The sequence below is a fragment of the Podarcis gaigeae genome (assembly GCF_964106915.1).
Source record: "Podarcis gaigeae genome assembly, chromosome: 16".
Classification (NCBI taxonomy): Eukaryota; Metazoa; Chordata; class Lepidosauria; order Squamata; family Lacertidae; genus Podarcis; species Podarcis gaigeae.
The window spans coordinates 1615428-1634336 of NC_139693.1; the positions used below are offsets into that span (position 1 = coordinate 1615428).

Consider the following 18909-nt stretch of genomic DNA (forward strand, 5'->3'; position numbering starts at 1 on the left):
ATTGCTCAGGGAGTCTCACCCAAAGGGAAAATTGTAACCAATAGTATTTCATCTAACTTATGGTACCAACATTTTCCCCGGCTATATTCAGCTCCAAACATTGCTAAACCGAGCCAGTTTCCTCCTATTAAAAACGATCTATTAATGGGCTGGGATCCTGTTACCGAATCAGAATGTTTTCAGCTAATTAACACACTCAAGAATGGCAAAGCTCCCGGTGAAGATATGATTCCTCCTGAGGTGCTTAAATTAAATGCCCAGTGGTGGGCTGCTTTTTTGGCCCGACTTTTTACGGCAATAAATGATACATACAAAATCCCAGAAAACTGGAAACTGAGCCTGGTAGCCCCCATCTATAAGAAGGGAGACCCTCAAGACCCCTCAAACTATCGCCCCATAAGTCTCCTGGACATTGTGTATAAACTTTACACTCGCCACCTGCTAAATAAATTGGCTGACTGTGCTGACCACTCTAACTTGTTTAATCCGGAACAGGCAGGGTTCAGAAAGGGCTATAGTACAATAGGCCATTGTTTGGTACTACAGACAATGATAGATAAGTATACAAAGACACATAAGAGCAAACTTTTTGTGGCTTTTGTAGATCTCACATCCGCTTTTGACTCAATCTGTAGGGACAAATTATGGCAAAAACTATATGACACAGATATTGATAGACGACTTCTCAAAATACTTAGAGAGTTACATTCAGACACCACAGTTAAAATCAGAACTGGGATGTCAGGCAACTATACTGACCCACTGCCACTGGGAAAGGGGGTTAAACAGGGCTGTCTGTTAGCGTCGTTCCTCTTTAATTTCTATATAAACGACATTGTTCAACATATGGCAAAGTATAAGTCATCAGCTCCTGCCCTGGAAGGCAAACACCTGAATATACTGCTATATGCTGATGACATGGCGGTCATGGCACTCACTCGAAGGGGCCTTCTCAGCATGCTGGAGGGACTCGCAGCTTATTGTTCCCAAAACTCTCTAAAGATAAACTATGATAAAACAAAAATTGTGGTATTTACTAGAGCTCGCCACACATTTAGATGGTCTCTAGATGAACACAAAATTGAACAATGTCTCCTTTTTAAATACCTCGGTATCACTTTCCAAGCTACATCTAGCTGGTTTGCCCACTTCAAGACTGTAGCCCTTCTAACACGTAGAACAACTGGTGCTCTGCTCAGCTTTTTTTATTCGAGGGGAGGGCAACTGGTGACCCCGGCACTAAAAACTTTTGTTGGAAAAGTGATTCCCCAGATGTTATGCGGAGTAGAACTCTGGGGATGGAATCAGAAGCTGTTGGTACGGCTTGAAATCTTCCAAAATTTTTATCTCAGAAGAATTCTAGGCCTCCCTCAGAGTACTCCGGCAGCTCTCCTAAGAGTGGAAGTAGGATTACCTTCTGTGTCTGCCAGGGCCCACTTAAGATTCCTGCGTTTTTTCACCAACCTCATAGATGCCCCGAACACCTTATTGGCTAAACAAGCCTTTGTATCATTACAACATAATACCACTTGGCATAAAAGCCTACTAGACATTCTATCCAGATACAACTTACCAGAGTTTAATACTCTCAAATTGTGGAGCCCTGATAAAGTTTGGGAATGGATCTTTGAAAAAGACACCTCTTTGGACTCCACCAAGATAAAAAACTCTGGGTTTTCCTACTGGTTCCCACGAGTAAAAGCAGTCAAAATCTGTGCCAACTACTTGGTGGAGACCACTGATCCCACCCTTCGGAGAGCTTTCACCATGGCACGGTTTCAAACATTGCCAACTGCTTATCTGACCGGTAGATACACAAAAACCCCAGTTGAACATCGTTTATGTCCTTGCCTTATGAAAATTAAAGAGGATCTTACACATTATTTCCTCTATTGCCCCATTTACTCGGGCTTTAGAGACGCATTGCTGCAAATTATACCCATCTCTATAACCAGTCCTGAAGATAGAGTAAAATTTTTGTTAGTTGATGCAAACCCACGCATTACCCATGTGGTAGCGGTCTTTGTGATGAAGGCCATGAAAGCCAGGGAAAGATTTATGAACGACAATGTAAAGACCCCTTCATCGTCTGTTTAACTCGCTGTTCGTTTTCCCTCCTTTTCTACTTTGTGGGAAGAAGGTTTTGTTGGCATAGTATGTAATGAATTTTAATATTTTTAACTACTGATTTTAGTGTTGATTTTTGTGCACAGGCATGGTCCTCACAATAAACGGATTTGATTTATAAAAGGATAAACAGGTAAGGTAAAGGTAAACATGCTAGCAATCACCTGCCATTGTCTTTCGCAGGAATCCGCAGGGGACACATACTTCAGGAATGTGAGAAAGTAAGTGCTGAAAAGAGTCTGAGGCCTGGGTCTAGGGTCAACCATGTACAGATTTTTAGTGTCTCATCATTTCTTGTTTAAGTAATAAACCTTATTGCCTACATATCTCAGCTTTCTTGGGCTTATTTATACCAAGTAAATAACATGTGAGGTACATACAATATAGTTGAGGGGAACACCATTTGGCAGTCATTTGTGAATGAGTCCTTAGTGTTCAATGAATGAGTGAGGTGGTTTGACATTTGTGAATTGTTGATATTCACTGTCATTGAGGTAGATGCCAATGTATAGCTGTCAGAATTTCACTGCAGTTTGGGGACGCAAATCTGTCTTATATGTAAGTATCAATTTATTACACGCATTTTTCGTTCAGACATCAGATTTTCTCTTATATCAATCCTACTGCATTTTGATGCCATTTAAATGCCTGTCAGCCTTCCAGAAAAAAACACTTTTTTTGTTCGGCTTAGAAATGTTGTTCCAACATAAAAAAAAGTAAAGAAGATCAATGACAGAGAGAGTGTAGCACCCTGCTTGTGGTTAACGCTTAGCTGGAATGAAATATTCAACGCAGCAATAGAGAAATTAAAATAATAATTTATTTGTCAGACAAATAAATGAGAGGCTCAGTGGTATATGGTTACCAAGCTCTGGCCTGGCCTCCTGCCATCCTGGCCAGCACTTATATTCCCTTAATCCAGCCCCCTTTGCTCCTCCTGTGGCTGCCTCTGTCCAATCAGCCTGGTTGAATATTCCTATTGGCTGTTTGCTAGAACCAATCACAAAAGATACACCCACAAAAGATACACCCACTTCCTTGCCCTTATAAGGGAGACAAAGAGCTATATATGTGACAAATAAGTAATAATATATCTTACATGGAATCTTAATTACCAGCTCACCTCTTGCCCTCCTTGCCCTATTGCCTTCTAAAACAAATGTTTAATCTTACATTTTTATGTTCAACAGATGTCAAGGATCTTGAGTTCACATCAACATTGAAAGATTTCCTTCATTTGAAAGTTTCTAAACAAATGCCTGACAACCATATATCAAGAGTGCTTGGATGGTGTCTTCTGTCTGGCAGGGGGGCTAGGCTGGTGGCTGACTTAATTTCAGGATAAATACAACTCTTACAACCATATGAAATAAGAATCTAGCATTCCTTAAATCCTTTGCATAATTACATTTAAGCCAATATATTTAAGCTAATATATTTCATTCACTTATCATAGGTAGCCTTTTAAAAGAATAAAGCCTTTGTAAAGTAAAAAGGAACTCAGTAAAAAACAGCTTTAAAAGATTTCCCAAAAATGCTCTCTTTTCTTCTAGCCAAGCCAGTTGCCTTTTTCACTGCTCTTGGCCTTTCAACCTTAGAAAGAAGATCTGGCTCATTTTACTGGGAGGCACATTGGTATTATTTTACTATTTACCCTTGCCTTTAATTGTGTTTTCTCAGTCTGCAAGGGCAGCATATGTAATTCTCCCTTTTTATGACTTTGAGAATTGTTTTTCTACTATAAATCAATGGGGCCCCCTTGTCTTAGGAGAAAAACCTCTTGCCAAGGTTCTTTCTGCCTGGCATGAAACATTTGAAAATCCTTTAAGCTCATTTTTAAATACAAGCCTTGATTGCAATATATAAGCTTTGATAAAAATGCAGGCTTATGATTAGGTGCCTCAAGAGAACATAGAACAGCGAAATAGTTTCGCTTAGAAATGTGTTCCAAAATAAAAAAAAACTAAATGTCACAGGCAGAGAGTAAAATATCATTGAGAAATCTGAGCCCCGCAAGGGATATCCTATCCCTCATGGGGTGTGTGGGTGGGTGTGGGTGTGTTTCTGGCCAGCTTATAAAAGTGGTGCCAACATTTTAATAAATGGTAACGGCAGAGTAAGAATCACTCTTAGAGAGAACTGAAGGTTAAAAAAAGGTAAAGGTCAAGGACCCCTGGACGGTTAAGTCCAGTCAAAGGTGACTATGGGGTGCAGCGCTCATCTCTGCTTTCAGGCCAAGGGAACTGGCGTTTGTCCAGAGACAGCTTTCTGGGTCATGTGGCCAGCAGGACTAAGCCGCTACTGGCGTAATGGAACACTGTGACGGAAGCCAGAGCACACAGAAATATGCAAGAAGACCAGAAAGAGCAAGAATCACTCTCAGAGAGAACTAAAGATAATTGTAGCTGCTTACTGTAGACATTACCGATGTCTGCTTTGTGTTGTTGCCAGGATGTCAGAGGCCAAATATCAGTCTGCAAGCTGAGAAGATCAACTCTGCTCTTGTCTCACCAGCAGCCATACCTGAGTCTCCCTCCACAATCAATCAGAAAAGTTAATGAAGACACTTGCAGAAGCCTCAAGATCCTTCTCCTATTCAAGCTGTTAATCTACTCTTCTTTTGGTAAGTCCTTCAGTACTTGTACAGCCCTCAAGCCTCTCAATACAGTGGTACCTCGGGTTAAGTACTTAATTCATTCCAAAGGTCCGTTCTTGACCTGAAACTGTTCTTAACCTGAAGCACCACTTTAGCTAATGGGGCCTCCAGTCCTGCTGCTGCTGCGCCGCAGCTGCTGCACGATTTCTGTTCGCATCCTGAAGCAAAGTTCTTAACCCGAGGTACTATTTCTGGGTTAGCGGAGTCTGTAACCTGAAGCGTACGTAACCTGAAGCGTATGTAAGCCAAGGTACCACTGTACACAGAAATGTTGTAAGTCTGTTTTGTTCTGAAGGCTTAAATAATTGACAATGATAAAGTTCGTTCTTGGTTCCCTGTTGCTTATTTGCATGGAATTGCAAAGCATGGCTCACTGATAAAACCCTCTCTGCACCTGAACCCCTCCCCGCAAAGCTGTGCTCTTGAAGAGATCCTGCATCCCCTTCCTCACATTGTTGGGAACAACTTTTAGAGTGTGCTGTGGCACCTAATCGCTACTGAACATCCCTCTGATGGTGGTCATTTGTACAAATTAAAAAAGGAGCTGTGGATAAGGACACTTTGAATGTAGGCTTCAAATTAGAAGCCAGTTTGTACCAACTAAACTTTAGGGAGAACTCTGTGACAGTTGTGGACTCTGCTTCATTTAAGATTTTAAAGTAGATGTTGGGCGGCCATCTGCCAGGGATTCTTCAGCTGAGATTCCTGCATTGCAGGGAGTTGGACTAGATGAATCCAATTCTACGAGTCTATGAATCTATTTTAAGTTCTCTCGAGTCATTGGGCTGGATGCCTGGAATGAGCTCCTCAGCATCAGCATACTCACTACTCTTAACCTTGCCTGTTCCTCTTTATCTGAACTGTGGGTTTGTGGCCTTTGCTGTGGATTCTTGCCAGCCTGAATCTGTGGAAACAGGACATTTGGGCTTCTGCTGAGAGTCCATATACCAGCATGGGGCCTAATAATAATAATAATAATAATAATAAAATTTTATTTATATCCCGCCCTCCCCAGCCAAAGCCGGGCTCAGGGCAGCTAACAACAATAAAATAAGACAACATTTTAAAATCATTTCATTAAAAAGTTACTTCAGATCAAATTGATGGCAACCATTGGGTAGAGTTCTGTGAGGATTACAGAAGGAGGGGGTCAGACTGTGCCCTGGCCAAAGGCCTGGTGGAACAGCTCTGTCTTGCAGGCCCTGCGGAAAGATGTCAAGTCCTGCAGGGCCCTAATCTCTTGTGGCAGAGCATTCCACCAGATCGGAGCCACAACCAAAAAAGCCCTGGCTCCGGTTGAGGCCAGCCTAACCTCTCTGTGGCCTGGGACCTTCAGGATGTTTTTGTTTGCAGATCATAAGTTCCTCTGTGGGACATACCAGGAGAGGCGGTCCTGTATTATTACTATAATAATAATAGTAATGATAATAATAGTAATTCGTTTACTGCCCTTCATCTGAAGACCTCAGGACTAAACGGTCAGTTTGCATTTTTAGAGCAGAAAGTATGGATCTGATGTGTAGAGATCTTTCCTATTCTAATTAATTCAAGAGGGTTATGGAAGCTTCTCGGTGTGAAAGAAACAAGCAGAAGGTTCTGGATGTTTGGGTTATTCCTTCAGAGAAGCTAAGTACAGCTGGTTTGAACTACTGTAGTTCTCTTGTCTCTTTCTGTCAAAGTCTTGCTAACTATAAAAGGATCCTGTGTTTCACTTTCTATCTCTTTTCCTTCCGGTGTGATGTTCTGTACATAGTATGTTTAGTGTTAAGGTTTAGACTTATTATAAGTTATTGTAAGTTTAAGTCTGCTGCAACTGGATTTGTTATGGACAGGGCCAATCCTGAATGTTTTGGATTTGTGACCATTCTGCTCATTTGCCTTCAGTAGCAGTAAAGCTCTGCTGGATGAAATAATAATTGTCTCTGGTCTATTTTGGTGGATCCTGCAACATGTTTAAGTTGTTGCTCTGCTAATTATACATTGGAATCTACTCTGGATCAATATTGAGTAGAATTCCATGAAAAAAACACAGCATAAAATACAAGTTAAGAACACAAAATGCATAATAAAAACAAGAACAAAAGAAACCAATAGTGTAACTCCTGCTCTGCCTCCCCCACCAATTTCATTACCATTGCAGCTCACTCAGCTCTTCCTCTGGCTCAGACAATGGTGGTGAGGGTGAGGAGTGAGGAGACAATGGTGGTGAGAGTGAGGAGTGAGGAGCCAATGGTGGTGAGGGTGAGGAGTGAGGAGACAATGGTGGTGAGAGTGAGGAGTGAGGAGACAATGGTGGTGAGGGTGAGGAGTGAGGAGACAATGGTGGTGAGGGTGAGGAGTGAGGAGACAATGGTGGTGAGAGTGAGGAGTGAGGAGACAATGGTGGTGAGGGTGAGGAGTGAGGAGACAATGGTGGTGAGGGTGAGGAGTGAGGAGACAATGGTGGTGAGGGTGAGGAGTGAGGAGACAATGGTGGTGAGGGTGAGGAGTGAGGAGACAATGGTGGTGAGGGTGAGGAGTGAGGAGACAATGGTGGTGAGGGTGAGGAGTGAGGAGACAATGGTGGTGAGAGTGAGGAGTGAGGAGACAATGGTGGTGAGGGTGAGGAGTGAGGAGACAATGGTGGTGAGGGTGAGGAGTGAGGAGACAATGGTGGTGAGGGAGAGGAGTGAGGAGACAATGGTGGTGAGGGTGAGGAGTGAGGAGACAATGGTAGTGAGGGAGAGGAGTGAGGAGACAATGGTGGTGAGGGTGAGGAGTGAGGAGACAATGGTGGTGAGGGTGAGGAGTGAGGAGACAATGGTGGTGAGGGTGAGGAGTGAGGAGACAATGGTAGTGAGGGAGAGGAGTGAGGAGACAATGGTGGTGAGGGTGAGGAGTGAGGAGACAATGGTGGTGAGGGTGAGGAGTGAGGAGACAATGGTGGTGAGGGTGAGGAGTGAGGAGACAATGGTGGTGAGGGTGAGGAGTGAGGAGACAATGGTGGTGAGGGTGAGGAGTGAGGAGACAATGGTGGTGAGGGTGAGGAGTGATTGGTGCTAACCCATGTCCTTGTTCATCTTTCCCCTCCTCCCCTGCCCCAATAGGCACTTTGAGTCAAGCAACAGAGAATCCGACCTATCGTGTGAATGGGATCCTGGGAGGATCAGTATTCCTTCCTTTAAACACATCCCAAGCCAAAAAAATTGTCAAAATTGAATGGGCCTTCCATCCCACATCTGGGGATCCATACCTGCTTGGTGAGTTCAGGGATGGAAAACTGGATCAGTCAAATTTCAGGAGCCAGTATGAACAACAGATGGAAACTGGTGATGCCTTTGCATTGAGGATCAAGAACTTGGCAATGGTTGATGAGACCACGCTGAGGATCAAGAACCTGACAATGGAGAATGGTGGGCTCTATGAAGCTCGTACCTGGTTTAACGCTGCGCAGTTCCAAGAACACCACTTCATCCTCACTATTTATGGCAAGTAATGATTTCACCATCTTTGTCAGTTTGTAGTGGAGCTGAGCATAGAATGGGGAGATCATGAAATATGATGAGGAACCTTTTTCAGCCTGAGGGCCACTGTGCTGGTCCCGAGGGGGCAGGGTACTGTGCGGCGTGGTCTGAGTCCGGTCCTGGGTCAAGGGTCTGGAGGCTGTCCGTCAAGGGCAAAGCAGGGTCCAAGGCAAGGAGCCAGGCATGGTCAGGAACTCCGGAAGAGCAGATCAGGATGCTGGCAGGAACAGGTTTCCAATGATGTTGCTCCCGCAACCTGGGACTGGGCTGACTGGCCTTTCTCTCCTCTAAGGCCTAGGGTGGTCCTGGCCCACAGGTGACTCACCTCCCCTGGCCTTAAGGCGAGCAATCCTCCTGTGAGAACTTAGTTCCCTCCACCTCTCTGCCCTGAGCCTCTGCAGCTCCGGATAGGCTGGAGGGTTACTGGACCCAGAGGCAACCTCGCCTTCCCCTGACAGGGGAAGGAGAGGATCACCTGCAGGCAATGGGTCCTTGATCACCTCCGGAGCCAGAGCGGATTCAGCTGGTGTCTGCTCCTGAGAATCTGGCACAGGTAAGGGCCCTTCAGGTTCAAGCTCCAGCCCCGGCTCAGCCGGCCCTGGAGGCGGGAACTCCTGTGCAGGCTGGGATTCCTTAGGTTCAGTCTCTGAATCTGATTCTCAGGCCATCACAGCCATATTCTGACCTAGGCAACATTCCAGGGGCCACTTCACAAAGGATTCAAAAACCATATTGTTAGGAAAGCATTATACAATGTTTGGATCCGATACAAGGAAAATAAAACTCCTAGGTGGTTATCACCAATGGAGGCTAAGGAGGTGAAGAAGCTTAATATGGAATCTAAATGGCCAAAATATTCTGAAATCTTAGAGCAAGAAAGTGGCAAATTCAAATTATAGAGTTTTGAGAAAATAAAGTCCAAGGTACGAGACTGGCTCCATTATTATCAAATAATGGAGACCTTTAAACAAGACAGGAAAATTGGCTTCCAGGTGGAGAAATCGAAACTAGAAACAGAATTGTTAGAACCCAATACTAAGAATTTATCAAGAATGTATAATTTGTTGCTGAAGTGGAATACAATAGATGAGACAGTCAAATCAGCTATGATTAAGTGGGCACAAGACATTGGTCATGATATTATGTTTGCTGACTGGGAACAGTTATGGACAACCGGCATAAAATTTACGGCATGTAATGCCTTAAGAGAAAATATTATGAAAATGATTTACAGGTGGTACATGACCCCAGTCAAGCTTGCGAAGATTTATCATCTGCCCAATAACAAATGTTGGAAATGTAATGAGACTGAAGGTACCTTCTTTCACCTTTGGTGGACCTGCCCAAAGATTAAAGCCTTTTGGGAAATGATTTATAATGAAATTAAGAAGGTACTTAAATGTACTTTTCATAAGAAACCAGAGGCATTTCTCTTGGGCATGGTCGGCCAACTGGTGTCAAGGAAGGATAGGACTTTTTTTATGTACGCCACTACAGCAGCAAGGATTCTTTTAGCAAAGTATTGGAAGACACAAGAACTACCCACACTGGAAGAATGGCAGACGAAAGTGATTGACTTTATGGGATTGGCAGAAATGACTGGCAGAATCCGCGACCAAGAGAAAGAGACGGTGGAGGAAGATTGGAAGAAATTTAAAGCTTATCTTAAGAACTGTTGTAAAATTGATGAGTGTTAAAATGTCAAGGGAAAGGAAGAAGCAGAATTATAGCTGTAACTGATTGATGAATTAGGATGAAATTGAAAAAGAAAATAAGTTATTATTTAATTGGAGCGAAGGGTTGCTGAAAAATTTTAAAATAAGGATGCAGAGAGGGTGAGGTATGGGGAAGTCCGAGAAAGAAGGTTCACGAAAAAGAGGATTTGAAATTATACTTGTTTGTATGTTTTTGTTTGTTTATGTGTATATGTTATTTTGTTTTAAATTTGGAAAATTAATAAAAAATTATTTAAAAAAAAAACATTCCAGGGGCCACATGGCAGTGGGGCACAAAATCAGAGGAAATAAGTGTGTGGTGTTGGAATCTCCATTTGACCGAGCTGATAAAGCTCATCTTCCGAAATTGCCCTCCGACTGCACAGTGGCAAACAGGAACTAACATGTGGAACATTGAATCTGAATGTTACTGTTCTACAATATGCTAGTTTCTTCACATGTGTGCAACTCCCATCCTCCATCCAGGAAGCAAGGAGCATCATCAAGATTCAATAGTTTTCAGACAGACCAAAGAACTCAAGGAGGGTGTGAATCAAGGCCATGAGGGGAGTATGTCTGGGAAGGATATGCGGCTCTGGGAAAGGACTCTGGGAGAGAGTCCTGAGGGCCAGATAGAGATGGTTGGAGGGACATATTTGGCCTCTGGGCCCAAAGGTCCCCACCCCTGCCCTACACAGTTACCGAGAGGCATGTGGGGCACAAACTCCTAATGTAATGATCTCAGGCAGGCAAGGAAGCCCCGACAAGAATTCATGAGTCTCTGGCAGTTTTATGGTACGTTTATTTACAATTAACATGCTAAGCATGGCTCTGAGCCTGCCACTCTTTGCTACGAGTTGGTCAGTCTAAGTCTCCACCCTATCACAACACAAAAGGGTGCCAAAGTCCAGTCCTTCCTCTCTTGTTCTTCTGTTGCATTTTAACATTTCCAGCTCTTCTGGTTTGGGGAGGAGGTGGGTGAACTCCCCCCCCCCCACTATAAAACAAAGATCCCTCTAAACGTTGCTTGCCTCCTGGTTGCATAGCAACCCCCTCAATGTCATCTATCTCCTCCCCTCCCTCTGCCTGCGAGTTCTCTGAGTCTGCTGCTCTGAGTCTGGGAATTCTTGATGAAGTGGTGCAGAACTAACCCACTCCTGCTCTGTCTGTGGCTGCAACCCCTTGTCTCCAAAGTCAGGCTCTGGCTTCCCCTGTACTGGCATTCCTTCATCTCCAGAGTCAAACTCTTCCTAGGCATTTGATTCAGCCACATCCCTGACACCTAATCACTTTCATTTCTGTTAAAACAGAGCCAGTGCCAAGACCATGGATACAACATAAAGTAGAATCCAAGTCTCCAGAAGGCTGCACTGTGACCTTACAGTGCCAGGCACCTGTAAAGGAGGAGTACACTATCTCCTGGAAAAGAGGGAATCCCCCCAGGGTCTTAGTAGGAGGTTTGGATAAGTACTGGCTTTCTGACAGTGGAAGGAATCTCCACGTCTCCTGGCGAAAAAGCTCTTCTGACTCCACATTCACTTGCCTGGTCAGCAATCCTGTTGATCAAAACCGTGCCTCATTTGACTTGCTCAAAATCTGTGCAAGTGGGGAAGGTAAGAAATGTATCATCCCTTTCATAACCCCCTGGTTCTGCTCGGAGTGGTGAATACTCAGGCATTCCCTCAAGACAGGGATTGTATAGGCAAACACTCCTTCCTTGCAAGCTTATTAGCAGGTTTGGGCCAAAACAGCTCTGCTTGCAGACTATGCTTGACCCTATGAGTTGCTGCTCCTGAGATTAAGAGTCTCATGCTCTACCAACTAAGCCATCCTGCTGCTTTGATTTCTTCTTTGATTCCTAGGCTGAGAAACTGCCCTGGGACCCACAAAAGTGAAAGCAGCAATGATATCTGGAGAGCCATGCTATTCTTAGAACATCTTCTCCCTGCAATTGGACTCCCAGAATCCCCAGCAGGACTCAGGTGCTTTGCTTGCTATTCCTGCTACATGACCCGGAAAAACTGTCTTCAGACAAACGTCGGCTCCCTCAGCCAGAAAAGCAAGATGAGCGCCGCAAACCCAGTCTGCGACTGGACTTAACTGCCAGGGGTCCTTTACCTTTGTAATGTACTGTACATCTCTTTTTTTGCCAAATTACATCATGAAAATTAGGGTGCACATTAGATTTGATGGTGCATTTGCCAGCAAATACTTTTTGGGTTTCAAGGTTTTGAAAATTGAGGTGTGCAATAGTTTTGATGGTTCATTCAATTTGTGTAAATACAAGTATTTGTTCTGCTTCTCTTAGTCACATAGGGGAGGTCCCTTTGGTGGCTGTTGTTGCAGTGCATTCCAAGAGCCTCTTATTGCTTGTTGCAGGTGGACAACAAAAGTACTGGGGGATCCTGCCGTTTCTCGTCTGTGCTGTTGGAGCTTCTGCATGTTTGATAATGATATGGAAGAAGAAAAAGTTGGGAAAGGAGAAAGGTAGAACCATCTCTGTTAATCCCCTTAATTACCTGGGATTGAGGCTGACTGCCAAATGTGTGCCTGCCTCTCCCTTGTTCCTCTTGAGAGTATGTTGCCAAGCACAATTCAAAGTGTTGGTGCTGACCTTGAAAGCCCTAAATGGCCTCGGCCCAGTAGACCTGAAGGAGCATCTCCACCCCCACCGTTCAGCCCAGACACTGAGGTCCAGCTCCGAGGGCCTTCTGGAGGTCCCCTCCCTGTGAGAAGCCAAGTTACAGGGAACCAGGTAGAGGGCCTTCTTGGTGGTGGCGCCCACCCTGTGGAACGCCCTCCCACCAGATGTCAAAGAGAAAAATAACTACCAGATTTGTAGGAGACATCTGAAGGCAGCCCTGTTTAGGGAAGCTTTTAATGTTTGATGCACTACTGTTTTTTAATAGATGCTGCTTCTGCAATGCAAGCTCAAGAGGGCTCTCCTGCGCCCTTCCTCAGAGGAGACCCCCCAAAAGGTGGTAATGACCAACTGAGATGAGCATGCACAGTAAGGAAGGCTGGAGGAGCGGGTAAGATGTTTGGAAGTCACATAATACTATGGCATTATTTTTTAACATTTGCTAGTACTACTAGGAGTAGTCAGGGCTTCTTCTTTTTTCCAGCCAGAATGCTCTGGAACAGTTCATTTATCCACTCACCTCAAAATACCATTGCAGGGGGTTGGGCCAGATGACCCTTGGGGTCCCTTCCAGCTCTTCAATTCTATGATTCAAATCATCTGAGAGGAGTGGTTGGCTACTAGCCATGAAGGCTATGTTTTGCATCCGTGGTCAAAGGTAATAATGCTTCAGAAGACAAGTTGCTGCAACCTGCAGGAGGGGAGAGATCTTTCCTGTTCTAATTAATTAAGAGGGTTCTGGGAGCTTCTCTGTGTGAAAGAAACAAGCAGGAGGTTCATGATGTTTGGGTTATTCCTTCAGAGAAGCTGAGCATAGCTCGCTTAAACTAGCTCTATTATCTCTTTCTGTCAAGGTCATGCTGATTATAATAACAAGGCCAGACAGAGCATGGGTTTCACTTCTTTTATATCTTATTTTCTGATGTGGTATTCTGTATATAGGGTTAAGGTTTAGACTTACTATAAGTTAGTAGGACTGCAAGAAGTTTTGTAAGGAGGATTATGCGAAATATTGCAAGGAAGACTACGAAGAGAATATTAGTTAAGGACAATTAAAAGTAATAGCGAAATTAAGAAATTCAGATTAAGTGATAAAGAATGGAAAATCTTCAGAGGTAGTTGACGGAAGTCTAAAATATTGTATAAGATAAGAATGTATGTTAAATGACTGTTGGAAATGATATGTTAAAAAAATTAATAAAAGTGTGTGTATATATCTACATATCTATATATCTATATCTATATCTATATTCTCTGGTCTATTTTTTGGAAATCTGCAATGTGTTTTAGTTTTCACTCTGCTAACTATACGCTGGAATATTCTGGATCAATATTGAATAGAATTCCATGACAGAGTGCTTTTTTCTTTCTAAAAGACTTTAACCCTCATGCTTTGACACTATAAGAAATTTTACCGGAGGATAAAAGATTAATTGTGGGAGCTGAAGTTTCACCCCCCCCCCGACCCTGGAGTGTCCCGCGAGAGAGCCTGCTGATGAAGTACTGAGAACTTTGACAGCTGTCAAATTGGCTGTCAGAGGGAAAAAGAGAACTTTGTTTCTGTTGTTTCTGCTGGTTATACTTGTTACAATTTGTTGAAAATAAGGAAGGACTGTTACAATAAATTGGCTATTGGACTTGAGCTGAAAAACATTAACAAACTAAAATCCCCCTAGAGGGGGTCTAGGACATTACAACAATGGCTGGAAATGGGAGACTTCAGACTGAATTGGAAAGAACATTTGTTCTCTTGGGAAAATTACAAGGGGAAATTGATGTTTTGGCTACAAGTGTTACAACTCTGGTCTCAGCAGCAAACAATGTTGTTGAAGATGATAAGGACTTGGAGCATGAAGCTCATACAATTGAGCAAATAGGGAAACTTAAATGTTATGAGAATATGGAAGAATTCCTATGTATAAAATTATCTGCCTTCATGTACAGTAGATATTCTATATATCTTGAAAGTAGGCTAGGATTTGATGGGTGTTCTGCCCCCACCAAGATCAGTTATTTAGTGATAGCAAATCTGTGTATTAGCATTAAGTAGAAGGAATAACAATGCTGCCCCTTTAAGAAAATATACTGCCTTTGCCCCCTCTTTAGACATCGAGGCAGGTTGGGATATATTCTCCTTTCTGTTGGCTCTGATCAGAGGGGAAGAAACCTCCCTTCTCCCTTTGCAATCTATCCATCTTCATTCAGAGCCAAAGAACAACCTATTGGAATGTGAGGAATATTTCTACATGTGCTTTGATTATCCTCAATAAATCTACATATGAGAGCTTTGTGGAGTTTTGTTGAATACTATCCAGATTGAGAGAGAAGTTTCAGGACCGAACAGTGGCCAATATTCTTGACAGAACCCCATGCAAAACAGCAAAACAGCAGCCTTCTATAATGATCTGAAGGCATTCGCTTTAAAAAAGCAACAGCCCGATTTTTGCTTACAGTTTCCTTCGGTAGTAACCATTTTATTTTATTTTTTAGCTATACCCCATAACAAAAAGAAGAGGGGAAAGGGTGCTCAGAGTTGAGCCACTAAATTCTTAGAAGGAGCCCTTATCTCTGATCAGCCTCCCACTATTTTTGATCAAGGCTGCTGTTTTGCAGCTGTATCTCAAAACATCATGTTCTACTAAAAGCAGAGCAAAATTTTAAGCTAATTTCTGATCATCTTATTTATTTATTTATCTTGCTGGATGCTTGTCACCCAAAGGCCTCCAAGGGACCTTCACATTAAAGAAAAATATATGCACATACATAAAACCATGGAGAAGACAGAGACGTAACTTACTGGATTCCTTTATTAGCATTTGTGCGTTCAGTCTTGCCTGCTGGATTCCAGGCAAGAAAAGAATGGAATCCAGCAGGCAAGACTGAACGCACAAATGTCCGTGGCAGAGAGTGAAACGTTGTCGTGGGACTTGCATAGTGACACTAAACATTCATTCAGGCAGCTGCGCGCGTGTATAAAAGGGAAAAGGGAGGCGCTAGAATGCGTAGGCGGGAGAGATAAGGGGGACGAAAAGGGGAAAGAGGGGAAGCAGATAGAGGAGGGAGGAAAGAAGGAAAGACAGAAAGAAAGATGACATGCAAACGAAGACGAGAGAAACCGGCGAGGAATTGCAGAGGAAAGAAAGGTGGGGGGGGGGGGGAGCAAAATCCAGAGGAAGGTCGGATCGGGAAGAGAGGGAGAGAGACCAGGATCTGGAAAGAAAGAGCGGGGATGGAGAAGGAAAATTAAAAAACCGTCTGGAAAGCGGGCGTGGGCAGCTGCCCCCAAATAAGTAAATCAATACAAATACTTAACTGAGGTTCTGCCCCATAAATCCTGAAGAGGTTCCTCTAAGTCCTGCCTGGGAGGGAAACTGCGCTGAGGGGGAAGGGAGGATTTTTGAGGGGGGTCTCGGATTTAGCCCAGTGCCGGTATCCCGGTCCAGCAGCAGCAGCAGCCTCGCCTTCTCGCCGCCCGCTTTCGTCCTGTCTCAAATTACCTCGCTTTTAATACGTCTTGGGCGCAGCGGAGGAGGAGCAGGAGACGGCGGCAGCGAGCATCTTCTAGAGCTGAGTACTGGGCAGTGAGTGGTCAGCGGCGGTGGGGGGCAGGAAGTTGCGGCGGGAGGGGCATGGGCGGGAAGAGTCCCGGGCCAGCCCTGCATGCGGGATATTTTAAAAATCCCCTGTGCTATGCTAAATGCAGAAACGTCTGACTCAAGTTGGGATGCGGCGATCCGGTTTTAAAAGCCAGGCTCAGGCTGAAATGCTGCCACTGATAACTCCGGCCATGCAAATGGCACAATTTCTTACGACAAGAAGTAGCACCAGAAGACTCTTTTGGACCTTACCAGGTTCGCATCTTCTAGAGTAGAAGAAAGACTGCGCACTCAATCGGGGCAAGCAATAATAATTTGTTCTGATTTAGAGCTATAGAGTGGGAATTACCTGGGAAAGGAGCGCGCAAGTGGGAAACCGCTGAGACCCCGCCTTTCTAGGCGCAGGGCAAGAGGAAGTGTGGCCGAGCCCTTGTACAAAAGGCATTGGGCTGAAAACAAAGCCTTCTTCGCTCCTGGCCAAAATGATTGTGGAAGTCCCGAGCAGAGGCCTCCTGGTCATCCTTCTCTTCACTCCTTGGATCTGTACTTCATTTGGTAAGTCCTTGGGAGGGAACTCTTTGCAAATGTCCGGGGGGAGAATGCGGTCTTTTGTGAAGGGGAAATAATTGACCAAGGGGAGGCTGGTGCCATTTCCCACTTCATTTCTCTGCCCAGAAGTTCAAAATGCTGCTTAGACGTCCTGGCCTCTGCCCAAGACTGCCATGAGACGCACAGCAAGCCAAGAAACTGTTGAATGGTTTCTTTAAATATTAAGGTTCAATATTGTTTCACAAGATGTGTATCTCTTTAAAGGCCAGAGCAAATATCACGACTTAGTTTTAGAGCTGTGAAGCAGTATAGCAGATGCTGTTAAGTTGTGTTAATTGAGCTGTGTCAGTATTTGGATATAAAGTGTATATATATATATATATATATATGCAGGTTTTGGTGTCCTCGGGTGTCTTCCCGTGTAAAAGTTGGGGTGTCTAGGCGACGTTTCGACGAGGTCTCACTCGTCATCTTCAGGCTGGTGCTTTCGGCTTCTTGTTACTGGAACAGAGCGGGATCTCAATGTTTGAGTTCCTATAAATACTGTAGAGGGGGTGTGGTGTCTAGCCTCCAATGTTCTGGGCAGAGAGGAAGTTCCCAGGCTAGTGTGCCTTTTCTTCTTTTGTTCCTTAATTACTTGAGAGATACCTTGAGTGATTTCTTGAGTGATATCCTGAGTACCACTTAGGTGGGTCATTAGGTGTGGATTAGTTGCTAAAGTCTTTGTGTCTTGACCTCTTGAACTTTGTGAAGAGTTTTCCTGAGAAGATGGCTGTATTGCACTTAGTTGTGCTTTGGCTTGGCTTCGTGTATAGGGGCGAGCTGTGGTTTTGTGGCTTGTGTCAGCCAGATCTGTGTAGGGATTGCAGGGGGGTGCAGCATCCGGAGGTGCCACCATGGATTGGCTACTGGATGGTGTCAGTAATTCATCTGTGGAGAGGGTCTGGGTTTGGGTCTGGTGTGGTTGATTGGTGTTGGCGTTCTGTGTGCCTCTGGATCTGGTGTCAGTTTTTGTGGGGAGGGCTAATTTCCAGATGTCTGGCAAGCGGGATGTGTCGTCACGCTTGTTCATGTTGTGAGGGTGTTTCTCTATCTCGATGGCTTCCATGATTATTCTCTTGTGGTGATGTTCCGTGTTAAAGAGCAATTTGGAATCTGCAAAATTAATTTCGTGTCCTGTTTCTTTCATGTGTTGGAAAAGAGAGGAAGTTTTTTCTTCTTTTTTGACGGCATTCTTGTGTTCTGCGATACGTGCATTTATTCGTCTGTTTGTTTGTCCAATGTACGTGGCTGGGCAGACTTTGCAGGGTATTTCATAGATCCCTTGGTTTTCCAACTGGATTTTATCCTTGGGGTTTCTGAGGATATTGGCTATTTTTTGGTTGGTGCAAAAGGCTGTTTTGATATTGTGTTTATGGAGGATTTTGCTAATTTTATCTGTAGTGCCCTTGGATGCTGCACCCCCCTGCAATCCCTACACAGATCTGGCTGACACAAGCCACAAAACCACAGCTCGCCCCTATACACGAAGCCAAACCAAAGCACAACTAAGTGCAATACAGCCATCTTCTCAGGAAAACTCTTCACAAAGTTCAAGAGGTCAAGACACAAAGACTTTAGCAACTAATCCACACCTAATGACCCACCTAAGTGGTACTCAGGATATCACTCAAGAAATCACTCAAGGTATCTCTCAAGTAATTAAGGAACAAAAGAAGAAAAGGCACACTAGCCTGGGAACTTCCTCTCTGCCCAGAACATTGGAGGCTAGACACCACACCCCCTCTACAGTATTTATAGGAACTCAAACATTGAGATCCCGCTCTGTTCCAGTAACAAGAAGCCGAAAGCACCAGCCTGAAGATGACGAGTGAGACCTCGTCGAAACGTCGCCTAGACACCCCAACTTTTACACGGGAAGACACCCGAGGACACCAAAACCTGCATATATATATATATATATATATATAGCAGTGCGTACCTCTCTCAGTACCCTGGTGAATGGGTCATACATATAGATGTAATGTAATTTAATGTAAGAGGAGTTTTTGTAATTAAAGCCAAGCAAAAGTTATTTTTGCTTTTCTTCGTTGTTTCCTGAACCTGTGTGGTCTCCCCAGCA

At 44.1% G+C, this 18909-nt stretch overlaps 2 protein-coding genes across 5 annotated transcripts in view; both read left to right on the forward strand.

The window, feature by feature from the left end:
* Positions 1-4285: 4285 nt before the first annotated feature.
* LOC310833325 (SLAM family member 5-like) lies at positions 4286-13859 on the forward strand. Its single transcript, XM_083715987.1, has 6 exons — positions 4286-4750; positions 7870-8250; positions 11312-11614; positions 12381-12488; positions 12911-13011; positions 13127-13859. The coding sequence occupies exons 1-5, from the start codon at positions 4555-4557 to the stop codon at positions 13000-13002; spliced, it is 1080 nt and encodes a 359-aa protein (XP_083572113.1). The 5' UTR covers positions 4286-4554; the 3' UTR covers positions 13003-13011; positions 13127-13859.
* Positions 13860-16300: 2441 nt separating this feature from the next.
* LOC310833159 (hemicentin-1-like) overlaps positions 16301-18909 on the forward strand; it is a gene marked incomplete at its 3' end in the record, with an annotated part of 104920 nt that continues 102311 nt past the window's right edge. For 2 of the 4 annotated variants that reach the window (XM_083715588.1, XM_083715590.1), the window contains exon 1: positions 16306-16793. In XM_083715588.1, the coding sequence (XP_083571714.1) occupies positions 16721-16793 (73 nt within the window). In that variant the 5' untranslated portion in view covers positions 16306-16720. Of the gene's footprint in view, positions 16794-18909 lie in introns of all 4 variants that reach the window. The other 2 variants (XM_083715587.1, XM_083715589.1) reach the window with 2 other exon arrangements.

Bases quoted from the DNA above. Each gene is read 5' to 3' on its own strand.
- LOC310833325 (XM_083715987.1), top strand. From the start codon at position 4,555: ATGTCTGCTTTGTGTTGTTGCCAGGATGTCAGAGGCCAAATATCAGTC. The intron at 11,615-12,380 runs GTAAGAAATGTA...TGCTTGTTGCAG, and splicing joins AATCTGTGCAAGTGGGGAAG to GTGGACAACAAAAGTACTGG. The intron at 12,489-12,910 runs GTAGAACCATCT...GTTTTTTAATAG, and splicing joins AAAGTTGGGAAAGGAGAAAG to ATGCTGCTTCTGCAATGCAA.